Genomic DNA, 23,744 nt, shown 5'->3' on the forward strand with positions numbered 1-23,744 from the left:
CTCACCTGTTCCGATGTGCAGCACCACGCCTCGGGGTTCCACTGCGCTGCCTGTCCGGGTAACAGCCAGCCTGGTGTATCTGATCCCCTTGCGGACCAGCAGGGGTGCTGCAGCAACACTGTTCTCCATCAAAGGGTGGTCCCTCGCGAACGTCAGCACCTTGTCCGGGAGTTTTAGGGACGACTCAAATCCTTCAGCCTTCAATGCATGGTTCAAACACTGACACAATGCAGAGGGAGGGAGAACATGTTACGTATTTTTGAACGTAGCAGAAGGCACTGTGTGAGATAGTGAGTAGAAATGGCAGCTAAGCAGTAGACAAGTTTAGTACCTGGCCCGGCCTTGGAGTGGGGACAGGTTCAGGCATGATCCAGGTCTCGCAGGTCTTCTTCAGCTCTTTAAAGGGGCCGTCCATCGCTTTGCTGATCTCAGACAAACTGAAGACACACACCGCTGACAACTCCTCACGTTCCCTGTGAAACGAGGAACAAAGAATGGTTAGCACTGACGTTGTTGCTTTTTAGAGAGAGAAAAAAAAGAAAAACGTTGTTAAGATGTAAAGAAATCACATCTCAAGATGATCAATATTAAAGTAGAGTACTTCAAGTTTGAGATTTATTATCAGTAGTCTTTTTCTGTTGATGACAAATTCAAAGTGAGTTTATACTATATTCCCCCCACTGGACGTTCACTGCATAGCATGAATTCAGAGCATCCTTACCCTCGCTTTACATGCAACCCTTATTTTCTTTTTCTGCTCCTTGCAGCTTACCACTGGGAGGTGAAAAGTCCATAGAAGTGTGTGCTGCTGGGGTCGCCCTGTGTGTGCTGCATGGTGAAAACATCGGTCAGGATGTTGTAGCGCTGACCGCTGGGTTTGTCCTCGCACACTAGCTGGGCCTTGAGGAAGGTGGTCCAACGCCGCTGCAGAGTCTTCATCCCTCCCACATCAGACTGAGCAGACAGGGCGAGAGAGATGAGTCCACTGGGAATTGAATCAAGGCCAACGGCGATTGAATAAATCCTTGGATTAAAACGGCGGGTTACCTTGCAGACACGTGCCACCCTCGGAACCTTGACTTTGGTGTAGAGGTCGTACTCTTTGGCAACCTCAGTAAAGAAGAAGTAGATCTTGTCGTCATCCCCGGTCGGGTTGCTGTCTGCAGATTGCTCTATGAAGGCTGAGCTCACGAACTCCGGGTCTGAAACACACACACACACACACAATTCATTCCTGTGGGAAAGTATGATGACCCAGCGATGTGCGGACATGGGTGATGTACAAGTGTGTGTGAAAGTGTGCTTGTGTGTCTCACCACTGAGCCAATTGATGGATCGTTCAGTTCGGATGCGCTCGTGCTCAGGACCTGTTGCCCTGGAGATGTCGAATAGCGTTCCGAGGAAGTTACTGGTGGCTGCGGTGTATAGGGTACCACCTGCAAGTTTTAAACAGCGCAAGTTGAAATATCACAGCAGCCTGAAAACAACAGTGTGGGGTAGGCTGACAACTGAACAAAACGGGCAACGAACCACCAGTCGTGGTACTTACCAGCCATAACAGCTGTGTAGTGCTGACTGGGCTCAAAGGGACACTTGCCCTTCCCCGTCTCCATCTTCACTCCTCCGTCCTCTGTTTTCTCCAGGGTGAAGGAGGAGAGCTCCTTCGGGATGACAGGGTAAGAGAAGGAGAAGTTAGAGGGCAATAGTGGATTGGCAAAGAAATGACTGCAGCTGTTACAGCAGTTTACTCATTTAGTTAAGATTGTTAAGCATTCATTGGTTGTCTGAAAGGTGCGTGCACACACAAGCACACACACACACACACACACACACACACACACACACTCACTAACCAGGAAGGCACACTGGGGGTCGAAGGCATAGGTGCCACACACGTAGATGCGTCCCTCCTCCAGGAACTCCAGCAGGCGGATGTAGTTATGGCAGTCCACCTGCAGGGGGGGACACAGACCCAGAGATAACATCAAGGTTCAACTGTTGAAAGTGGAATACAAACTTCTTCTTTTTTTAACAGTTTATTATTTGTCTCCATGTATTGCATTTTGCATGAGATTGTTTCTTGCTTAGCCCCTGGCTCAGGAAAAAATTTGTTTATGTGAAATTTAGGAGAAAAACCTGGAGAGGACCGAACACCGCTGAATGATTCAGATTGGAAATTGGAGACCCCCACTGCTGGTGGAGATACTTGAGACCCTAACTGGTATCAGCAGAGACCACCCATACTAACTCACACACACAGGCATGTAATCAGAAACCCAAGACTGCATTTTCCATCTCTTAAATACACACCATAGATGATGTTATTCGATGAACCCCGTTCACTTTTCATCTCGCCTCTTTTCACAAACGCGTATCATGTCTGCACCTGCTATGGAAACACCCGCCCATTTTGCATCCCCAGTTACCATGAAACCATGACACAGGCAGTTTTTGGTAAGCTTGTGTGTGCGTGTGTGAGACTGTGCGTGCTATCCTCTGGATGAGTCACCTCCTCCCCAGGGACCTGATCCTCTCCGATGTCCAGATCATGTCACCCAAATCAGCCGCCTGCCGCCGCACACCCCAGCCCTTACACCCCAGCCCTCACACACTAACCCTCACACCCCAGCCCTCACACACTAACCCTCACACACTAACCCTCACACCCCAGCCCTCACACACTAACCCTCACTGGTACAGCTCCGACACAGAGAGAGAGAGAGAGAGAGAGAGAGAGAGAGAGAGAGAGAGAGAGAGAGAGAGAGAGAGAGAGAGAGAGAGAGAGAGAGAGAGAGAGAGCGCTCTGGCTGGTATCAATGGGATTAGCTATTTCATTGGCCCATATTAACCTCTTTCTCGCTGATGAGCTTCATTAACATTATGGCACTGGCTGGGTCGAATGGCTCTATTCTACTCTGTTTGATTCTATTCAATTTGATTCTATTTTCAAATTGGTTATAATTACTCCATTAGATTTTTTTTTTTTTATGATAAAACCTTCTGTTAGCAAATTTGATGTCATTGCAGAGAGTTCAAAGTGTGAGTTTTGTCTTCCCTTTTATCTCATGCTTTACTCCCGGGGAGGGGAACATCCTCATGACACAAAATAACATTAAAATAGACAACAAAAGTATCCTTCAGGGTGTTCCCTTCTGGCTGCATGCCTGTCATATCAGGACCAGGGTGAATGAAACACGAAACATGTAGCTGTTACGTGTCACTGCTGACAAGCATCCCGGCAACTGTCAAGGAGAGAGATGCAGAATGTCTAGAAGAGAAATGGACAAAATAAACATTCGTGGTTTGCCGTGAAAGAGAAGCTCGCAGTGATGAACCAGGCCAACCTTGAGCATCAGTGCAGCTCAAGTCACGCAGCTCCGCTGGACGAGTTGTGAGGACGAATCCCTCCATTATCATCTTTTAACAGGAATAGGTTGCCGGCGGATAGACGGGGGGTGAGGACAAATGCTCTTGGCTAAGCTAAATGCCCTTTAATGGAGTGCGGATGCACATTCTGACAGAGACAATGTTATGCAGAGAGGTTTTGTGTTGAGCAAGTTTATGGCCATGTAGCTGAAACCTCACCCGGAAGGAAAAACTGTGAACAAACCTTGTTGCTTCTCCTAGAAACAGAGAAAAGACAAATTGTTCCAGTGTGTCTTGAGGAACCGTTAAAGATTGGATCAATGATATGGCACAAGATATTGGAAACAGTTGCCAGTTTTATGATCGGAACCCTGCGATGATATATCATCTTGTGTGGCCTGTGAAGGATGTGATACAAATTGAAATGGCACTTCATAGGATAAAGGTTCTTATTTCTATCAGACTTTGTTTTTTTCCCTGTGTTTTCTCTTCACACATTGTATCATCTTGGTTCAACTTTAACTCTATCCTACCCCATCAAATAGTCAGCATTGATTTCAAGACAAACTCACCACGTTCATTTCATTTTCACTGTGCCGACGCTCTAAAGAGCCATGAAAACCCAGTGAGCAGAATACGAGAGGACTGGCGGTCATCATCACATGAAGGAGCTTCCAGATATTTAGAATTTAGCAATTTTGTCATGGTAAGTTTGCGGCAGAGGAGTGTGTACCGGCCCTTTGAGGACAGGTTTGTGGAGGAAAAACAGTCTCTCTCAGTCAGCTTCATGGTGGTTTCCTGTTGAGTCTATACCATCATCCTTTTCTGCTCTCCTGCACATTTGCTCCTCATCCCTCTATGTCTCCCGGTCTATCGTTCTTCCCCTTCCTGTTACCTTCCGTCTCTCTGCACCAACCCCCCCCCTCCTCTTCCTAATCCTTCTGACTCACATGTAATCTTGTAATCAGTGCCTCAGCAGAAAAAAAAACAACCCCTCTCTTTCCTGCCTTTATCAGTCCCCCCTCCCCCCCCCCTTAACACTGGAAAGGAGAAAACTGCGCTGATGATGAATGTATAAAATAGGTCAAAAGTAATTGTGCTTCCCTTCAACGTAACACACCGACCGTCCACCGGCTTTGTTTAGCTTTTGGTTTGACCTCATTTTCCTGGACTGACGGCATTTCCCAGGCATGTCTGTGTATTACCGGGTCTTAACATTAATTCAGGACCCTGCACTGTGATGCTGAATCTCTAGTTGAGCCTGGTACTACTAATCAGATTGTTCAAACTAATGATTCAGTTAGACATTACTCAACAAATGTAGCTCCATTGTAAAGTTAGTTTACTATAAGCAGTTGTACCCTGTTGTGTTGTTGCAACAGTAACATGCACTGTACAGCTTGAGTGTACACTACGCTCTATTTAATCAGTTTCCACAGACGGTTACTGGACATCTGTGACTTCACATGCTCTCTTACACTTTCTCTCTTTAGGTCTACACGCACACACACAACCACACACACACACACACACTGCACAAAGGTAGACAAGAACACACACCCACCCACCCCTGATGAGAACTTGGCACAAGTCCCAGAACTTCCCATCCGATGCCCAACAGCAAGGGGCTGTGACACACACGCACACACGCACGCACACGCACGCACGCGCACGCACGCACGCACGCACGCACACACACACACACACACACACACACACACACACACACACACACACACACACACACACACACACACACACACACACACACACACACACACACACACACACACACACACACACACACACACACACACACACACACACACACACACACAAATGCGGGCCACAGCACAAAATATAGGTCCGTGGAATCACACGTTTCAAATGTCTGAAGCCATTTGAACATGATAAATTGGGGAATATTACTGTACAACTGTAGGGTTGGGAATTTAATGCTTTTTACAGCGTCTGAATCTTTCCAGGACATGGTCCAATCAAGTCAGGTAAGCTTTCAGCAAATAATTCGATAGTCACTGATCCAAAAATGGAACCAGATATTGAAACTCTAACAGTCATAATACAGAAGCTCAATGTGTAAGTCAAACAACTCTTTCCTGCAGGGAGTGAACACAGTGATTTTAGCGGTCGCTGTGCTCTCCAGGATTTTCCTGGATGCTTCTGGACAGACTCATCACAATGAGATCATTTGAAGAGACAGCTACGGTAAATACTGTTAATCTCTCCACTCCATGTGAAGGCATTAACTGGTCAAACGGACGTTACACAACCATTTGTATTGTGACAAGGAGAAGGTCTCACCTCTGTCTTTCCCTTTGCCACGCATGACCTTCTCTTCTCCTCCGGTACGTCCCAAGTAATCTGGATCAAAAGAAAATTGTTATTATTTTATTATGTTATAGTCGCTTGTCCATCAGGTGATTAGTAGTAAATGTTCAGAGTTATTACAGCAGTGGCTCAGATCTATGCTCTTTAGATGAATTCATTCAGGACTGATCACTGTGTGAGTCCTTAGCCTCTGACGTTTTAAACATCTGAAAACATCACTTCGCAGGCTGACCCAATAACTATATTGTAAAAGGAAGTCTACAGATTCTTTTTGTGTGGGAGACAAATAATGCTTTGTGAATGTCATGATTTATTCACTTCATGTCTTTTTTAAATTTGCACCGTGTCACTCGCTGGTACGCCAGCTCTTCCACCCGGGTCAAAAAGTATTCATGCATGGACACAGAGAGAAGACAGGGGGACACTGCAGAAGGGGCAAGTCTCATAAGCGGAGGTATTAAAGACTAAACATCATTCAAAAGTCAAGTGATAATACCGTAAGGACATTTTCATCTCTGTTTATGTTTAAAGTGGCACCACCTGTTGCCTCGGAGCTCGCCGTTTTACACAATTCAGCTTGTGTAGTGAAATATGACACACATGATGGTTTTTTTTTATGGGATGCGTTGTTTCTGAAATGCTGTTATTAATGGGAGGACGTAGTTGTTTCTCCCGCTCTCTCATTCTACAGAAACACACACACACACACAGTCCTCCTACATTGCGAGGGGGCTTGTCCAGTCGATTGGTGTCCACGGACACGATGGCATCCCTGGCCCCCAGGAACAGCATGCCTGATGAGCGGTCCAGTAGAAATGTGCTGAAGTTGCTCACGCCGCCAAACTTCTTGGGATCCAGAATGACGTCTGTGAAAAATACAAATGAGAGAGGGAGGTTGTGAGATTTATTTTTGTAAGGCGATGCTTCTTTCAATCACAGGAGGCAGCGGGGATTCTGCAAGAGGCCTTCAGATTCAGAAAACAGTCGAGATGAGATTAACCTGTTCACTGCATGTGAGAACAAATGGTTGACAGGATAAGAAAAAAGCAAACAGCACATTCCCAGCAAGAGGTTTTAAGAGATGAAGTGATGAGGGGCAAAGGGATGGTAGTAACCCTCGTTTCACCCTGCCCTCTCACACAATCACAGCTTCATATTAACTCGTTTTAATCCCTCAGTCAATCTCTTTATCGCCTTTTTCTCTCACTCTGTTTGACTTTTCCCCCTCTCTCTTTACAATCATATCCACAACCAACACCAGATGTATCAATCTGAAAAGTCCTCGCACATTTCTCTCCATATGCCTCTGTTTTAAATCATTTAGTCAAATCCACTGCTGGGTAGAAATACAATAAAATGAATTATGCACAATCATGATTTAGGATGAATAATTAAGTGGACTTTCACATATTACATGATGTGTAATCTCGGCAGTATTTATTTATCGCTTCAATTTCAAAAACTATCACATGAATCAAACCCCAAAAAGTGTTTCCATTGTGTGTGCGTGTGTGTGTGTGTGTGTATGTGTGTATGTGTGTGTGTGTGTGTGTGTGTGTGTGTGTCTGTGTATGTGTGTATGTGTGTGTATGTGTGTATGTGTGTGTGTGTGTGTGTGTGTGTGTCGGTGTCTGTGTGTGTGTGTGTGTGTGTGTGTGTGTGTGTCTGTGTGTATGTGTGTGCGTGTGTGCGTGTGTGTGTGTGTGTCTGTGTGTGTGTCTGTGTGTGTGCCAGACCTTCTTAGAGCGAGACCAGAAATTTCACAGACACAGTGAAAGTGGAACCAGCGATTGGTTCCCGAGTTGCACATCATCCGAATCAAACACACACTCAATCTCGGCACAGACGACAAACGATTAATTCATCATGGGTTAGAATAAACACTAATGCCAACGTGTGCAGCCTGCCATGTTAATTCAACCAACAAAGAGAAACGAAAACATATTACTCATTACTTTTTAACTAATCAATTTGTGTAACATGAATAATGACAATAACAGAGCCTCCATCCACATTAGTGTAGACTCACAACTGTATACAAGATACAAATCTAATTCCAACTTTACCGCAAAGCAATTTAAATGATTGCGTGATTTTTTATTTCCTGAAATCAAAATTTTTACCGCTTCCTAGCGTGAACTCCTGGGCGTCCATAATCAGTTGTGAATGACAGAACTATGATGATTCAGGACAGTCGGCGTTTATGTAGCGCAGCATTACCCACAGTGAGCTACTGGTCATATAAGACCATCTAAGGCAATGACAGAAACAACCTGGAGTGTGTTAAATGGGGCAAGAGCGTATTTTACTTATAAATTCAACCTTTCATTTGCAGAGGAAAACATATCGCCTTGTTTGCTTACACAGCTCCCTTTTAAAACGTTTTAATCTTCATCTCTTGAGGTCTTATCGCGCTTGATAAATACAAAAACTCAGACACACCCTCCTCTACGTAATGTAGTAAAGGTGAAGTCTAACAGTCAACAGCAGAACAGAGAAGAGGTTAGAGAAGAGAGGTTTCGTGTACAGTAACAAGAAGGAAACAGCATTTAAACAACACCAATGTGTCCGACCTCAGGGAGATTAACTGCTAAAAGGAAGATGGCTAACCAACACCGTCGGAACGCGATACATTGCACAAGTTGCATTCAAGGGAAAAATCTTTGGAGGAACATAAATGGACTCTGCAGGCACGTGGCCTCCACTTTGGCAGCTAAATGATTCAAACCAGTACAATCATCCTCTGTTCCTCTTGTGGAGGCTGCGACTCAGAGTACCGCGTCAGGGATGTTCTGATAAAAATGGCAGGGGCATGGCGTGGACACGGTTTTCCACTTAGAGCCGGCCATGCTGTTCAGTGAAATGAAAAAAAAATGAAAAAAAGAGGCCCAACACACTGACTGTGTGTCTGTAAAGGAAATCATAGATAGTGTCTCTCCACCTCCCCTCATCCGCTTGCTGTAACATTCCGCATGAATGTCATCTCTCATTCACTAAGAAGCCATCTGCTCCGCTGAAAGCCCTCAGGTCGTCGAAGCGCTCAAAGGGAGCTCTGATTTGCTCGCAGAGGACCTCCACTTCCTGAAATTCAGCCTCTGTCGAATTTGTTTTGCTGTTTCTCAAATACAATAAAGCTGCTGTTCATTTCTGCGAGGTGTGTCCGCGTTGCCCTCGATTAAAAGTGATTGCGGTTTCGGATCCGTCCCCCACAAAAAAAACCCAGAGCTAATGAAATGAACCCTTTCCACCTCAATCTGTCGATCAAAGCTGACTTCAAAAGTGAGCAGAGGAGATGAGACGGGAGGCGATGAAAACATTAGAGACCCCTTAGTCTCGTTCTCTCTTCTTCCTCTTTTTATACTTCTGTCACTTCTCATTATGTCATCCATCCGTCCTTTCATCACCCCGCAGCCTCACATCACCAAGAGCCGTCACTTCTGCAAACCGACTTTACAGCCTGTTTTCCCTCACGCTGGACTGAGACACACACACACACACACACACACACACACACACACACACACACACACACACGTGCAGCAAAGCAGACGTGAGCGTTACTGACACGGGCCAAAGGCAAGGTCTGGAGAGATGTCCTTACAAACTGGTCGTCGCCCGGCTGTGTAGGACATGACAACACGCACGCATGCACGCACGCACTCACACAGTGACACCACCTGCTGTGCACCCTAATGTAGAGAGATGATTCCTAGAGCTACACCATCTGCCCTATTCACACACACACACACACACACACACACATGCACACACACTCATGCACCTCTTAACCTACACATCCGGGCACGCGCCTGATGCACGGCTCAGAAAAACAAGAACAATTAATTTCGAGTTTACATCACCCTCTTTCCTTTTTTCTTCGTCTCCTTGATGACAAACATAGCTGCTTGTCAGAAGCACTTGGTGAATACATTTGCGTTGGCATGTGTCACAGGGGAGGAGAGGATGCTCTGCGGGTTGGGTCGATGGCCTCCTTGTTGACAGCAGGAGCCTGCATCTCACCATGTATCAAATATCACCTCCCGCCTGTGTTCCTTTGCGTGTTTGTCCGTGTGTTTGTGTGTGGGTGTATGAGTGGTGTTGCAAGTTGCAACAAAGCTTTTTATATTTTTATGGATTTAATGATTCAGCCAGGGTCAAACCTAAAAATGACTCTTCGCCTTTGAAAAGCACAGTTGACCTAGGCTAAATTTTTTAATTTCCTATCATTGAATGGCAAAGGAACAATCCTTAAAGTCAAATCCTTATTATTATATTAAACCTGCCTTCATTGATTATTTGGACACATGGGGGCAGCACAACAAGCTGTAAATGCAACAATTACATATCATTACTTTATAAAGTGGCAAATATATCAGCAAACAGTTGCCTATTTACTCATCCAGCCAATACAATGGAGCATTAGTGCTATTTTAGTTTTATTTTTTTTTTCAATGTTCCCTCTCCTTAAGCACTGTTTCGCTTTTAAAGACTCCTCAGGAAAATACAGCATTTGCCTCTTTAGCGGTTTAATGCTCCACTGGCTTCACCACAGTCACTAACTTTGTCTGTCTGCTCCAAGTAATATGCACTTGGTTTATCGGGGTCAAAAACAGTGAAGTTGCAGACCAGAAAACTCAAACAATGAGAGTTGGAAAAAACAAAATGACTCCCTGCAACAGTCCCTGCAGAGTCCCCTTTCACATTACACAGAGCAATTTAATCAATTATTAACTTAAATATGGATTAGAGCAGCCATGAATTTAAGTGTTTGTGTGTGACAGAACAATAGACGTAGAGAAAATGCACATTCAAAAAAAAAAAACGGTCCAAAATGATTCAGATAATTATAATCTGGAAAACCCCGGTGACCTTAGGCATTCTGAAATAAAAATTGCACGGCGGGTATAATTTTTAAAAAAAAGTGACTGGTGTGAGTATAAATGAATAAGTAGTCCTAAAATACAAAATCCTCTCCCCTGCCATGAATCATTCATTCATTATACATTAAACATGACTGAGAGGCAGCCATGGAGAGAGACCAACAGAGGGTGTGTGTGTGTGTCCATTAAGGGTTTAATAAACCGGCTTTTGCTCTGGGGGACCATCCTTGTCTCTGGCTGCAGGGCATTGTGGGTTTGGACCAACCAGGAAGTGATAAATTATACACCTCTCTCCTTCTTCTGTCAATCAAAACTGACGGGATGAGGAGAAAAGACAGGGCACACACACACACACATGCTCCTGCCCCCACAGTCTCCTACACACACACACACACACACACACACACACACACACACACAGAACCCCTATGGTGAGACAGGACACAGCTGCATGATCCACGCACTCTGCAGAGACACACATCTATAACCAAATCATCCACTCAATGCCATTTGTCCAGCTGCTGTTTCCTCTGAATTGTATTCCACAGGTTAAGGGAATAATCAGCTTTTAGCACATTGTCCCTTAAGACAGCGTGGCCATTACTGGACTCCTGTGCTCCATTCTAACACTTCAGGTTCGTTTCAATTTACATGGATGCACCCACCTCACTAGATTCTATGCAACAACGTGGTGTAATGTAACAAATAAACGACAGGATACGAGACAGACGTACCATGAAGAACAACTAGGTCCCTCTTAACTCACAAATGAGCATGTCAACACATCAGAGTCCTTGTAGCAAGGTCCTTCCCTAAGCCTGGTCCACAGTGAAGCTCTGCCTGTGAGCCAGTGTGTCTGCAAATTGAGTCAGTTGCCATAATTTTTTAAAGCTTTTATGGTAGCTTTGATAAAATATACAACCAACTTCACCCCTGAAATGAACGTCGAAATGCAAAAACAGTTTGACCTATCAGGACAAAGTGCCAGTGTGTGTGTGTGTGTGTGTGTGTGTGTGTGTGTGTGTGTGTGCGACTGAGCTGATTTCACACGGTACTGAGGAACCACATGATTTTTAGGACCTAAGCACATAAGGTTGTGTTTAACAAAAGTGGAGGTGGTTTTAAATTGATGTCATTAAAGTGCAAACATTTTAGGAGCTCAGAGCATTTGTAGGGATTATGGAAAGCTTTGTTGTTTATGTAAAAATATTGGTAATTCTTCAGTTCGCTTTTATAAATGCTAATACATTATCAGGAATTTGATCCAATGTAGTGATTGTTCTGGTGAACTAAAGAGTGAAAAACAAAACAAAGGAAATATTTCATTACAATCTGACAACTCAAAACCTTATCATTTATCTATGAAGCATTAATAAATTATTATTGAAGATACCATCCAGACATGTTTTAAGACACAACAATACTAAGCAAATACAATATAAGTTCAGTTTTTTCATCGACAGTTATTAAAATAACAGATCTATTCTCTCATCCAGAATCTATGACCATACAAATATATATATATATAAGTTGCGTTGTCGCTCACTTCTCTGAAAAGTTCATTGTTAGCGTGTTTTTAAATCTGGCAGCTCCGCATCAAACTTGTGTCAGTTGAACATTGGATCTGGATTAGCTCGGAGTCACGCAGGCATCAGAAAAATCCCGTGTAGGGCATAAGCTCAAACATCCATGTGAAGTAACAAAAAGAAAAAACTCACTTCTGCGAGCGGGGGGTTGTTGGGGGGGGGGGCTTAGGCATAAAGAAAGTAATGAGTCACAGCTCATAAACCCTGCATAAGGAGTGTCTCGTCAGAGGGAGTGGCCGACCGTCCTCTCCACTCGGAGGTAAAGACATCACAAACGCCAAATGACCCCCACACTCAATGTTGGCCTCTCCTTTGAGGTTCTGCATCAACACACATGCACACACAAAGTTTTTAAGTCCCGAGGGGAAGTGGGGGGATTATCAGACATAAAGAACCAAGGTTGATAGAGGAGAGGAGGGTGGGACTGGAGGAGATGCAGGAGGAAGGAGGGACAGAAAGCATCAGAGAGGAAATGATACCAGATGAAGGGGAGAAGGGTCTCAGGGAGGAGGAGGAGGCTGATTGGCCACTTCCTTGCTTAAGGCTCTGCCCCTCTTCATCGTCCTCTGTCTTTTTTTGTTGCTCTGCTTTTGCTCCTCAGGTGTGTGGCTGTGTGCAGTCCAGTGTGGTTGTGTTTATTTTTGGGAGGAATTCAGATGAATAAATGATGATACCGAAAAAAACAAATTCCTATGCGTGAATCCACATAGCTCTACCTTCAATTCTCTCGCCCCCTTCTCCCAGTTCCCAGCCTCCCACTAACCCTTTTTTCTTCCCCAATTTCTCTCCCACCCCCAACCTCTCTCCCTCCCTCCCTCCCTCCCTCCCTCCCTCCCTCCCTCCCTCCCTCCCTCTCTCTCTCTCTCTCTCTCTCTCTCTCTCTCTCTCTCTCTCTCTCTCTCTCTCTCTCTCTCTCTCTCTCTCTCTCTCTCTCTCTCTCTCTCCCTCTCCCTCTCCCTCTCCCTCTCTCTCTCTCTCTCTCTCTCTCTCTCTCTCTCTCTCTGGCTCTGGGTGATAAGCAGTAGCACTACTAATCAGGCTTGCCCTAAATTCGCCCATGCCCTGCAGGATTATCGTGTGTATGTATGCGCACGCGTGCGTGTGTGTGTGTGTGTGCTGTGAGTGTCAGTGTGTTGGTTTAGAAGCTGGTTGCCTGCAGAATTCACCAGCCCTCACACAGGAGGTGTGTGGACATGAAACCCTGCGAGTGTCTGTGTGTGTGTGCGTGTGTGCGTGTGTGTGTGACAGAGAGTAAAAGAGTTTTTGTATGAATGAGTCATTGAGACGATGCAATCCTGTTATTTTTTATCTTACAGTAAAACTGTACTGCTAGGTACAATAAATCCTGTTGCATAATATGCTACACGCTCAACAATCTTTTACTATAAACGAATACTGGGCCCTTCAGGTCTTTGTTGTATTTGGCAAGAGGCAGGACGGATGGAGATACATTAAATATATTCATATATGTTGAGTACATTCACAGTGTTGACCTCTGAAGGCCAGAGAGAAATTAGTGTTGAATCAATTAATATGTGTCTGTCAAAAAACATAAAATCTTTGAACCATTATGAAATTATTATGTTTCAATGCAGGAAAAAAAATAGTGTTAACACAACAGAACTGTAAGTGAATCTGTTTGGAAACCTTTGTGACATGCATGTGTAGTACATTCACGTACTGTATTTCATACACAGTCACACGGACGTGCTCACCTGCCTCACTGTGTTTAGGTTCTGGCTGGTGGATGGAGACTAAACAGTCCGTGTCTCTGAAAGCCAAACGGAGCAGGAACAGACACAACATCTGTCACACTAGGGCCCCTATATTCTACACACCGTCCTGTTATCGCTAACAACGAGGCTGAATATGAGCAAAAGAAACCATTAGTAAAGTCATGAATTATGAGCAGTTCTCAGTCTCATTTTTTCGCATAGAGGACAAAACACTAAGAAACTGCAAAGAAAAATTAAAACTCTGTTCCCTTTGATTATTTCATGACCCTCACTTAAATGGCCTCCATCCTTGGTACCTACAACTCAACTCTATGCATTCATTGCCAAAGATGTATTTCCCCATGTTTGGTGTACTCTGGTGAAAACAGTGTATCCAAGTGGCTGGTAATAAAGTAATGCCTTATTGGCGGACCAGAGTTAAAGGACTCCATAATCCGCAGCATCCGCCGTGCCAAGTGCAAAGCTATCGCTAGGTCTGCTCTCCCATAGCTGAGCCTGACATTTGACCTCCCTGTGGAGGGATGAATAGAACAGAGAGAATCTCTCCACAGGGATCTATCACGCAGGTAGCGCTCAAAGGTGCTGAAGGCCTAAAGCAGCCGGCTCGGGAATCAGCGACAGCGCTTGCAATGAGCTACGACGTCAATTTCAAATTTACAGCGGGAGAGAGGTTTTTATCTTTGTCTGACTGAACGGACACGTGTGTGATGTGTTCACTTGTGTAATATTGTTGCTACAGATGTTTCCCCCGGGGGGTGCAGAGCGGACAACAGGAGAGGGAAGGAAACAGAGTTAAATGGACAGACAGCGGGAGAGAGAGAGGTAACTGGGCCGAGAGCAACTGCCGTGAGATTAACCCACTGGTGCTGACACCACAGGAACAGAAACACACACACACACACACACACACACACACACACACACACACACACACACACACACACACACACACACACACACACACACACACACACACACACACACACACACACACACACACACACACACACACACACACACACACACACACACACACACACACACACACACACACACACATGCTTTTCACCTGATGTGATTTGCGGGTGTCTGCTCTGGGCCAGTACACACCGTTGCACAGGATATAGGCTGGTGTACCGCCATTGCATGTGAGCATGTGAGCATGTGAGCATGTGAGCATGTGGGCATGTGGAAAAAAAAGGGTATCCGGTGCTCAGACGACCACACGGAGACCCCCCACACATTATTTCATTTAAACCAGCAGAAACCACACACTTCTCGCTCGCACACTCGCGACTGTTTCCACATGCGAGTGCTGAAGCAACAGCCGGCCAGTTTCACATGCGCGTCACTGACGACCCCGGCGGTCACAAGCCAAAGGTCAGAGTTGACACGCTGTTCCGGATCAATAGGACCAAAACCCATATGCAGCATGCGCACAGTCATGCTGTGGCTCTGGTTTTAATCCGTACGTTTCCACATTACAACCATCACAGTCGGGGTTTTTAACTGAAACTGGTCGCCACAGGCCGCGTCATAAAAAAGACCCGCAGAGACCGGGCACTCCCATTTTGATGACAGCAGTGATACCATCACTGAGGGGCTTGTAACTGACAGGTCAAATGATGACTAAGTATGAGTGTGTATGTGTGTGTGTGTGTGTGTATTTGTGCGTCACTTCCCATGACGGGCCTCAATGGAACACACTAGTTTAATAATTAACAAAGCCGATTTCCTGGTGCCGACGATGACAGCCAACCAGCAGTTTTACTCCCTTTCACCCCCACGCACGTGCGCACACACGCACGCACACACACACACACACACACACACACACACACACACACACACACACAGACACACACACACACACACAAAGATGACTCTCACATGTTCACTTAATGTTACTAAAATGAAGGACAAAAAAGAAGGGAAGGGAAGATACAAAAATGTGTATCCGAACAAAAGAAGACATGGAGAGCAAGTTCTAGCAGCTTGTCCATTAGTAGACCAGATAGTAATGGAGGCTAATAGGGAAGGGAAACTGAGAAAATCAATAAAAGATAAAGACCAGCGGCCTGCTGGCCTACATGGCTGAGAGAGGGGGAGGAGAGGAGAGGAGTTGCTCTCGTAACACAGCGATGGTTCATAATCATCTCCCCATTTTTCCTTTTCGGCCCTTTCTTCCCAACCTCCCCTCCCTACCTCTGTCCTACTCATCAAGTCTTCACTAGTGTTTCAAGGCAAGAGGGAGGGGTTAAAGGTCATGTCATTAATAGCACTGTGATTGTGTCTCAGACAGAAGCAAAGAAATAGGAGTCGAGAGGAAAGGAGTGGGGCGTGGAGGTGTCAAGAGCAAGCGGGAAGAGTTCAAACATCAATGACAAATGGCCAAAAGCAAACAATAAATGAGTATGAGTAGCTCTACCTCCCATCTGGGGGGGGGGGGGGGGGAATGATGGATATGTGGCGTTGGTTCCTCCATCACACCCATTTTTTGTCACGATGTCTACGGGTGTCTTGTCGAAAACAGAACAAAGTCGCCAGTGTGTTGAACTGACAAGAGACCACAGATCAAAGCACCCAACCACTGGCAGCTGACTGACCATGAGGGGATGTGCATATGTGGGGGGGGGGTGGATAAAATACTTAAAGCCTTCATCAAGTGCCCAAGTTCAGTGTTTTAGTGTGAATTACAAGCAGTTTGAACAACCCTCAGAAGTCTATCAACACTATAATATTGCTTCTTATTATCCACCAGAGCGTGTAAATCTTTCTCTCTCTCTCTCTCTCTCTCTCTCTGCTGCCCGGCCGTGCTCCAGGTACGGCAGGTGGTGCTCTTCACAGATCCGTGGGCCTCTACTGGCACTGTGTGTCCCAGGGAAGCTGCGCCCCGAGCGGGGACAGGAGCTCTCAGCGCCACCCCCGGCGCCCAAGGCCTCTGCTCCTCTCCTTTCAGTTTCATTCCGTGCACGGAACAATGAGCGCATTGTCAGTGAGACACAGAGCGACTCTCACATTGCCAGAAATTCTCTCTGCCTCCCGCCGCACTGCAGAGTCCGGGCTGCCACCCCGCTGCCGCCTGTCACAGCCAAATTCATGCGAGCACGCGCACCTCACCGCGAGGCGGCCGGTGTATTTACATTCAGAGTTCCACTCCGGCAGTTCTCACCAGACACTGACACGAACATGACACCCTCTTTGACCTGTGACCCCCTCTCTCCACGCGGCCTGATCCTTTCACACACTCTACGCGCCACAGGAACTGATAACACTTTGGAGTGTGTGTGTGTGTGTCTGTGTGTGTGTGTGTCTGTGTGTGTGTGTGTGTGTGTGTCTGTGTGTGTGTGTGTATTGGTATGAGGATGGTTGATGCTCTTGCAGCTGCAGAAGCCAGTCTTACCAAACAACATGATAAAAAACATGGACAGTTTCCAAAACATAGCGGCAGAAAGTGAGAGATCGAGAGAGGGAGGGGGAGGGGGTGGGGGGGGGGGAATGGAATCTTCCTGGTGAGAAAAACAAAATTTCAGCCCTTCCTCTTCTCCTTTCAATTTTTCCACCTCTATCTTTTATTCCCTGCTATCCTTCTTTCCCTCCATACTTGGCTGCTTGATCAAGGTCAGCTGGATCGCAGTCTGATTTGATGCACCTTCAAATCGCATTTGTTAGCAGCTCAACTCCCTCACTGTACGTGTGTGTGTGTGTGTGTGTGTGTGTGTGTGTGTTCATGCGCAGATTACTTTTAGCAATCGCACAAGAGGAACCCCACGGGGGTGAGAGAGAACGAGAGGAGGAGAGGCATTCTGGAATCAGAATAAATAAAGGTTGTGGGAGAGTGGAAGGAAGTAAAGGAGAGCAAATGTGTGTGTGTGTGTGTGTGTGTGTGTGTGTGTGTCTGTGTGTGTATGTTGAGGGGGGCAGTCATTTTGGAGATGGAGAGGGTGGAGAATCAATGTAGTGATGAGAAAACACTACATAACCAGTGAAAAAGTATTTTGACATACTGCAACCAGATAAAAATATATTGCAATAAGGTCTGTTATGGGTCACAATAGTGCCTTAAGTGCTACCATTATTTTTGGTATAATCATATATTAAGGTTAGATAAAAAAAACAACAACACTCAAATTGATACAACTTCTCTGTCATCAAACGGAGGCATCTGTGGGATGGGGAGGCTGGTATCTGACAGCAGCCAGTCAGCTGTCGAGCTGATGTCAGGAGGCACAAACAGAAAGAACGGATGAATAGGTGCTGATAGGTCTTTGCTCTGCGGTGACACCAATTATCAAACTGGACGTCTGTGTTCCATTTATTTGAAGCATCTAATATGACGGTCCATAGTTGCGAGGAAATCCTATATTTAAATAATTAATGATCCCCAGTGCACTGATTCACACTATATTCATATAATCATGTCAAAAGCTGTTCATGAAAATAGCAAATAAAAGGTAGTTTTGTATGTACGTGCATGATACATATTTCTAGAATTCTGTACCAATCAAGACTTTGATTTTCTCCCGTCTAGTTTTCTTCTCTCTCTTCATATGAAACAATAAGGCCTGAACTCACTGACCTGAGAGGGAGAGAGAGATGGAAAGGTCAAGGTGGGCAGATGCAGCATTGCAGGGAAACCGGGGCCATTTTCTGAGCTTCTGCCAACAGACAGGGCTGCGGTGGTTCAGTGTGTGTGTGTGTGTGTGTGTGTGTGTGTGTGTGTGTGTGTGTCGAAGGGGATATATAGCAGTAAAGGTCGACAGGTTAAGTGCTCTGCTCATATGAAATGGGTGCCACTGGTCCCTGTGTGTCGGCCCAGCTGATAGCTTTATCTGTCCTGCAGGCAACTCTCAGGATCAAGAGCCCAAACTGAAAAAGCAGACGGAGCAATGTGCACCACACATCCCTGTTCCAGCCATCAGTCCTGATCCACTTATTTATCCAGACAGGTTGACTTTCACACACTAAAATCCTGGAACCAGGAGTCATAGAAAATAATGATCAATCGTCAATAACCACCCCCCCATGAGGGAGGCTACAAGAGACCAGCCTGTTTAGTAATGCACTGAAAATGCTTTACTGTAAATGTCCTGTGCAGCCTGGATGAATGATGCGTTGTTTGCATTTCCAAAATGTCAGTTTTCCAGGAGATGAATGAGACGCAGCCTTCAAATGCGTCTGGAAAGCTGGCGCTCTTTAAAAATGTCATTTCTGTTGGAGTTCCAAGAGTCCAAAATCTCTGACCTTTGTCATGTAAATCATCGACTAAAGCAATAAAAAAACACATTAAAAGTTCAGGCCGGAGGTATTCCAAGATTCACGATATTCAAAAGAGAGAGAGAGAGAGAGGGATAGGGGAAGAAAAGCAAAAAACAAATATGCCTTGCGGCAGAAGAAAACAGAAGCTGCATGAGCATCTGTCGGTGTATGTATAGCTAAGTTCTGAATCTCGGAACTCTCTGGTTTGTTGTAGAGTTGAATGCCTTCCGAGCCACACCTCTTACACACACACACAGTCACGCATGAATTAAACATTCGTTAGAAGACTTGAGGGCGTGTGTCCGTGTGCGATTGTATGTCACAAACAATAGATCACCAAGAGTCACGTGGGACCAACGCATTCAAATGTGTCTCATCACACACGGCGCGCCATGGTTAAAGGCATCGCCGCTGCGACAGACCTGCAGCAGCCTCGCTGTGTCAAGTGCTGGTTGGATTTGTCTAACAGCATCGGAACCCAGACCTCTGTTCCCAAAGCTTGGACTGTCAGAATTTGAGACTGAACCCCAGCGTCGACTAACCACATCTTCTACACAAATATCTTTTCATTCAAAACCTTTTCACCTTGTTTTAAAGTGAAAATGATCTCAATCCAGACAAGGGTTTTCAGCACCGTATCAGAAATAAACTCTGTCCACAGTGAAACTACTGAAAGCACATAACACATGATCATTCTCATACACTGGGCATGCGCGTGCCCACAGGGATTGTCGCAGATCGCTTTGTTTCCTTCCAGACAAAGGGTCATGTGACGGGAGCGTGACGAATCAGGGAAGAATACGTTGTGACTGATGAGACCGTATCAGGATTGTGAACGCGGTTACATACATCAGCATTTCCAAAAGTCTCTGCCCATCCAGACCAGAACGCAACCCTAGAGATTTCAAACTAAAACAGGAGCAGCAGCGTTTTCGAAACATGTCAGTTTTAGTGGGTTGAAAACTCCGTTGTGTTTTAAAACTAAAATGTATTGGTGAGGATGCAGCCTGAGGACAAACTCATCAATTGATGAAACTAGAAACTTTTTTCAAATTTCAAGTAGCTCAACCAATTACTGAAAACATTGCCAGGATATAGCACACGTTGAAATAACTGCAAACTGTATATGTTAGCCACAGACACATTTTTTTTTCAAAAAACACAAGAGTGTGTGTGTGCACCAGCACGATCCTTTTCAACAGACGTCAGTCACACGTTGTGTGTATGTGTGCCAGTGTTTTCCGGTCCAAGGAGATGGCATGTGACAGTGATGGCTATCGTTGATGGAGCCATTATGTCCTAAAGAAGGTAATCTTAGACAGGTGAGAGAGAGAAACACATTTTTACATAACACACACACACACACACACACACACACACACACACACACACACACACACACACACACACACACACACACACACACACACACACACACACACACACACACACGCACACGCACACGCACACGCACACGCACATACATGCGCGTCAGACACACATTTAAGATTGAGAGCCTGTGAGCCTTGAAATGCCTCACGTCGTGAACACACACACTCAATCCAGCCGGTCCACGTTAAATAAATGATCTGCGTTATTTCCACAAGGCTGAAGCTCTTGTGCTGATTCACTGCACTGTCAGTGAGTGTGTGTATACACACACACACACACACACACACACACAGTCTGCATGCGCACACACCATTAAGTTCCACTGACACGTGAGCAAACATGAAGCATGATGCTTTCCTCAGCTTACGTCTCTGATGTTAAAGGCAGTTAGAGCTTTTTGACACAGAGATGGGGGGGGGGGGGGAGTCAGTCTGTTTATGTGGAACATTTAAAGTGATGCAGGATCAGGGGTGACACAAAGTTCAGCCATCTTGTGGCCACCGCGCGGCAGCTCCCAGGCCTGCTGCCGCTCCAGCATGTGATGAGCGGCTGCTGGTTGAGATTCAGTGGAAAAGTTGTCACGCCAGCTCCTGACGTGCTCACATAACAGGAAACAAGTGGTGGGTTGAGTAACACGGGGCTGTTTCTGTGTGGTAAGGATCAAGTTCACTTAAGAGAAATTCTACTGTAACGTCGAGGCACAGTCTGTACTTTTTCTGTACTCTGCATATTGAGTTGGACCAATCCCATGTTTCCTATTGTTGACACTCGTCCCTTATCTTGATTAGATGTCCGCATCCAGTCTGCTGATGTTCACACTGTTCTGTTCTCATTGGTTTTGTGTGTCACTATTGATGTGACCTTCCCAAGCTTGACAGTCACAAACCCACTGATTCCTCCCACAGTAGAAATGCACCAGTATATAGGTTTTACCCTGAGAAATATATATATTTTTTTGTGCAAAAAATATCATTGGAAAATAATGACATCATAACATGTGACATAAGAGACGAGCCTATCAGGATTTTGTGAATAATACAAATGTAAGACTATAGACACAAAGCCAGAGATGATATTATGAGAACTGTAGGATCCAGAGTTTTGTGGCTTTGCCCATGGACACAATGTCAGGATATCTCATTCATCTGCTGCTTTTGTTGTCTCCTGTGAATCCCCTCCTACTGTAAAAGATACGAGGCACCTGCTTGAGAAATAAATGTACATCAATATCTTTCATGTTGCATGTCCTCAAGTTCAACTGCACTCTCATTTCCAAAGTCAACAGATTGAGTCTTTGATAATGTCCCTTTTTCATTCAGCTGGATTTTTTTCTTGCCCCATCAAAACACGTGCCAGTTCTTCTTCCACAAATGTGAATTATTGTCGAGCTGAAATGATTCATCAATAAGACCATTCAGCAAATCAATAAAATTGTCTGATACCAGTTTGTTTTTTGTTGTCTAGATCAGTTCTTTTTTTTCACTGGTGAACATGGTTTCTTCTCCAGTGGAGTTTGGCCCATCTTTTATCTTATTTGACTGTAAACTGAAAACAATTTCATGACCTAACAATTATTCAAGAAAAGAATCAACCGTTTAATCTGTGTTGAAAAACCATTAGCTGTAGCCCTTAAACTCCTATTCCTGCTTGCAGCTTCATGTTTTTAAGATCCATCCCCTTTTTAGAATCTAAAGTGAGGAACATCTTGCATTTGGTTGCTGCGGCAAACGCTCATGTATCGACTGTACATCGCTAAAAACAAAGAACTGAAGCCTGACGACATACATACATGTTCACTAATCCCATTAATCATTAGATTAACATTACCTTTCACTCCTCCTCATATGATTAATGCCTGACCAGAAGTCAATACTCTCCACTCCCGCGTGTGGGTGGATGAAGAGCACGAGGGCTTTTGTCATGTATTGCCTGCATGTGCATTTGTCTCCATTCTTGGATAAATGTTTGTAAGTCCGAGACAAGAATGTGACAGCGAGAGCTGGAAGATACCACAGACACTTAGCTGCTTGTCCCCAACACCCTTTTAGGACACGTCTGCTTCAGCCTATTCTCCTATGAGAGATACTGATGTGATACATACGCACGCACGCAAGCACACACGTTAGGCAAAATCAATCCTGAATTCGCCTGCAGGGTCCAGATAATGTAGGTTTGACATTTAGAAAAATATCACTTGTGTGGAAGTGAGAAAAGCACAAATGACCACATACTAACACACACGCTTTACACAGGGATGTGTTGGATGCATGGTGGGTTTCACCTGGGAGGCCCATAAACTACTGCCCTCCCCCGCAGTCAAATGGTTTATACAATCCCATGGTATCGCACTGCTCATCTCATCCTATTCCTTATAACTCTGATAGAAAAAACTGAATTGTAGACATCTCACCTACATTTTGTTAAATCCAATCGCCCTGCTGGAACTTCAACTTCTGCTTGATTCACATTATCAAGGCTTGAAAATGCTTCTATTGGCAGTAGATAAGTGAAAATGCACTTGTAATTCAGAAATGTTTGCTGTTTCATAACCAGGAGACACATAGTTAAGCGTTGAGAAACAGCTAGCCTGTTGTACACAAAGCTCAAATGAAATCTAACGGGGGTCTGGACTGTTTCTGTGTCTGTGTCATGTTATCACCATGAGGTTGGAGAAGCGAATCCGGGAGGTCAGGGCACATAACCCCAAAATTGAATCTGGAACACAAGCCCCTTTAATACCACATCTTGAGATGCTGGTAACTGGATTTTGTTAAATTTTTGCATCCTATCTCCATGCTAAGCAAACAGCACTCTGGCTGTGGCTGTGTATATTCACACTGTCATTACAAAATCATATCTTAATACTATGACATTTCGGAGACACAATGACAACTGAGGTGGTAAATCTGTGCGTATATTTATCACATAGATGTGGCTCGTACAGATGGAGAGGATCAGTTACAATAGATGAGCACAGTCGATGGTGCTCACTGTGCACAACAGCAGAGTTTATCGTCATGGGCTTCAGTTAATGTTAATAGAATCCTGGCACGCTCACACAGCATGTCTACTCATTAATCATGTCAGAGGGGTTGCCTCCATCCATTTATCTACCCCCTCAACACTTCTCTCCCACACACACACACACACACACACATTGCCAAATTGCTGACATG

The 23,744-nt window shown here is 45.1% G+C and overlaps 1 protein-coding gene across 2 annotated transcripts in view; it reads right to left on the reverse strand.

The window, feature by feature from the left end:
• The window catches only part of sema4f (sema domain, immunoglobulin domain (Ig), transmembrane domain (TM) and short cytoplasmic domain, (semaphorin) 4F), a 45,898-nt gene that overhangs the window by 2,885 nt on the left and 19,269 nt on the right, over positions 1 to 23,744 (reverse strand). For both annotated transcript variants that reach the window (XM_035624072.2, XM_035624071.2), the window contains exons 2-10: positions 6,436 to 6,581; positions 5,689 to 5,748; positions 1,854 to 1,952; positions 1,550 to 1,661; positions 1,317 to 1,436; positions 1,048 to 1,202; positions 773 to 954; positions 332 to 473; positions 6 to 219 (exon numbers count right to left, since the gene is read on the reverse strand). In XM_035624072.2, coding sequence (XP_035479965.2) covers positions 6 to 219; positions 332 to 473; positions 773 to 954; positions 1,048 to 1,202; positions 1,317 to 1,436; positions 1,550 to 1,661; positions 1,854 to 1,952; positions 5,689 to 5,748; positions 6,436 to 6,581 — 1,230 coding nt within the window. The remainder of the gene's footprint in view (positions 1 to 5; positions 220 to 331; positions 474 to 772; positions 955 to 1,047; positions 1,203 to 1,316; positions 1,437 to 1,549; positions 1,662 to 1,853; positions 1,953 to 5,688; positions 5,749 to 6,435; positions 6,582 to 23,744) is intronic.

This window comes from Scophthalmus maximus, chromosome 2, assembly GCF_022379125.1.
Source record: "Scophthalmus maximus strain ysfricsl-2021 chromosome 2, ASM2237912v1, whole genome shotgun sequence".
Lineage (NCBI taxonomy): Eukaryota > Metazoa > Chordata > Actinopteri > Pleuronectiformes > Scophthalmidae > Scophthalmus > Scophthalmus maximus.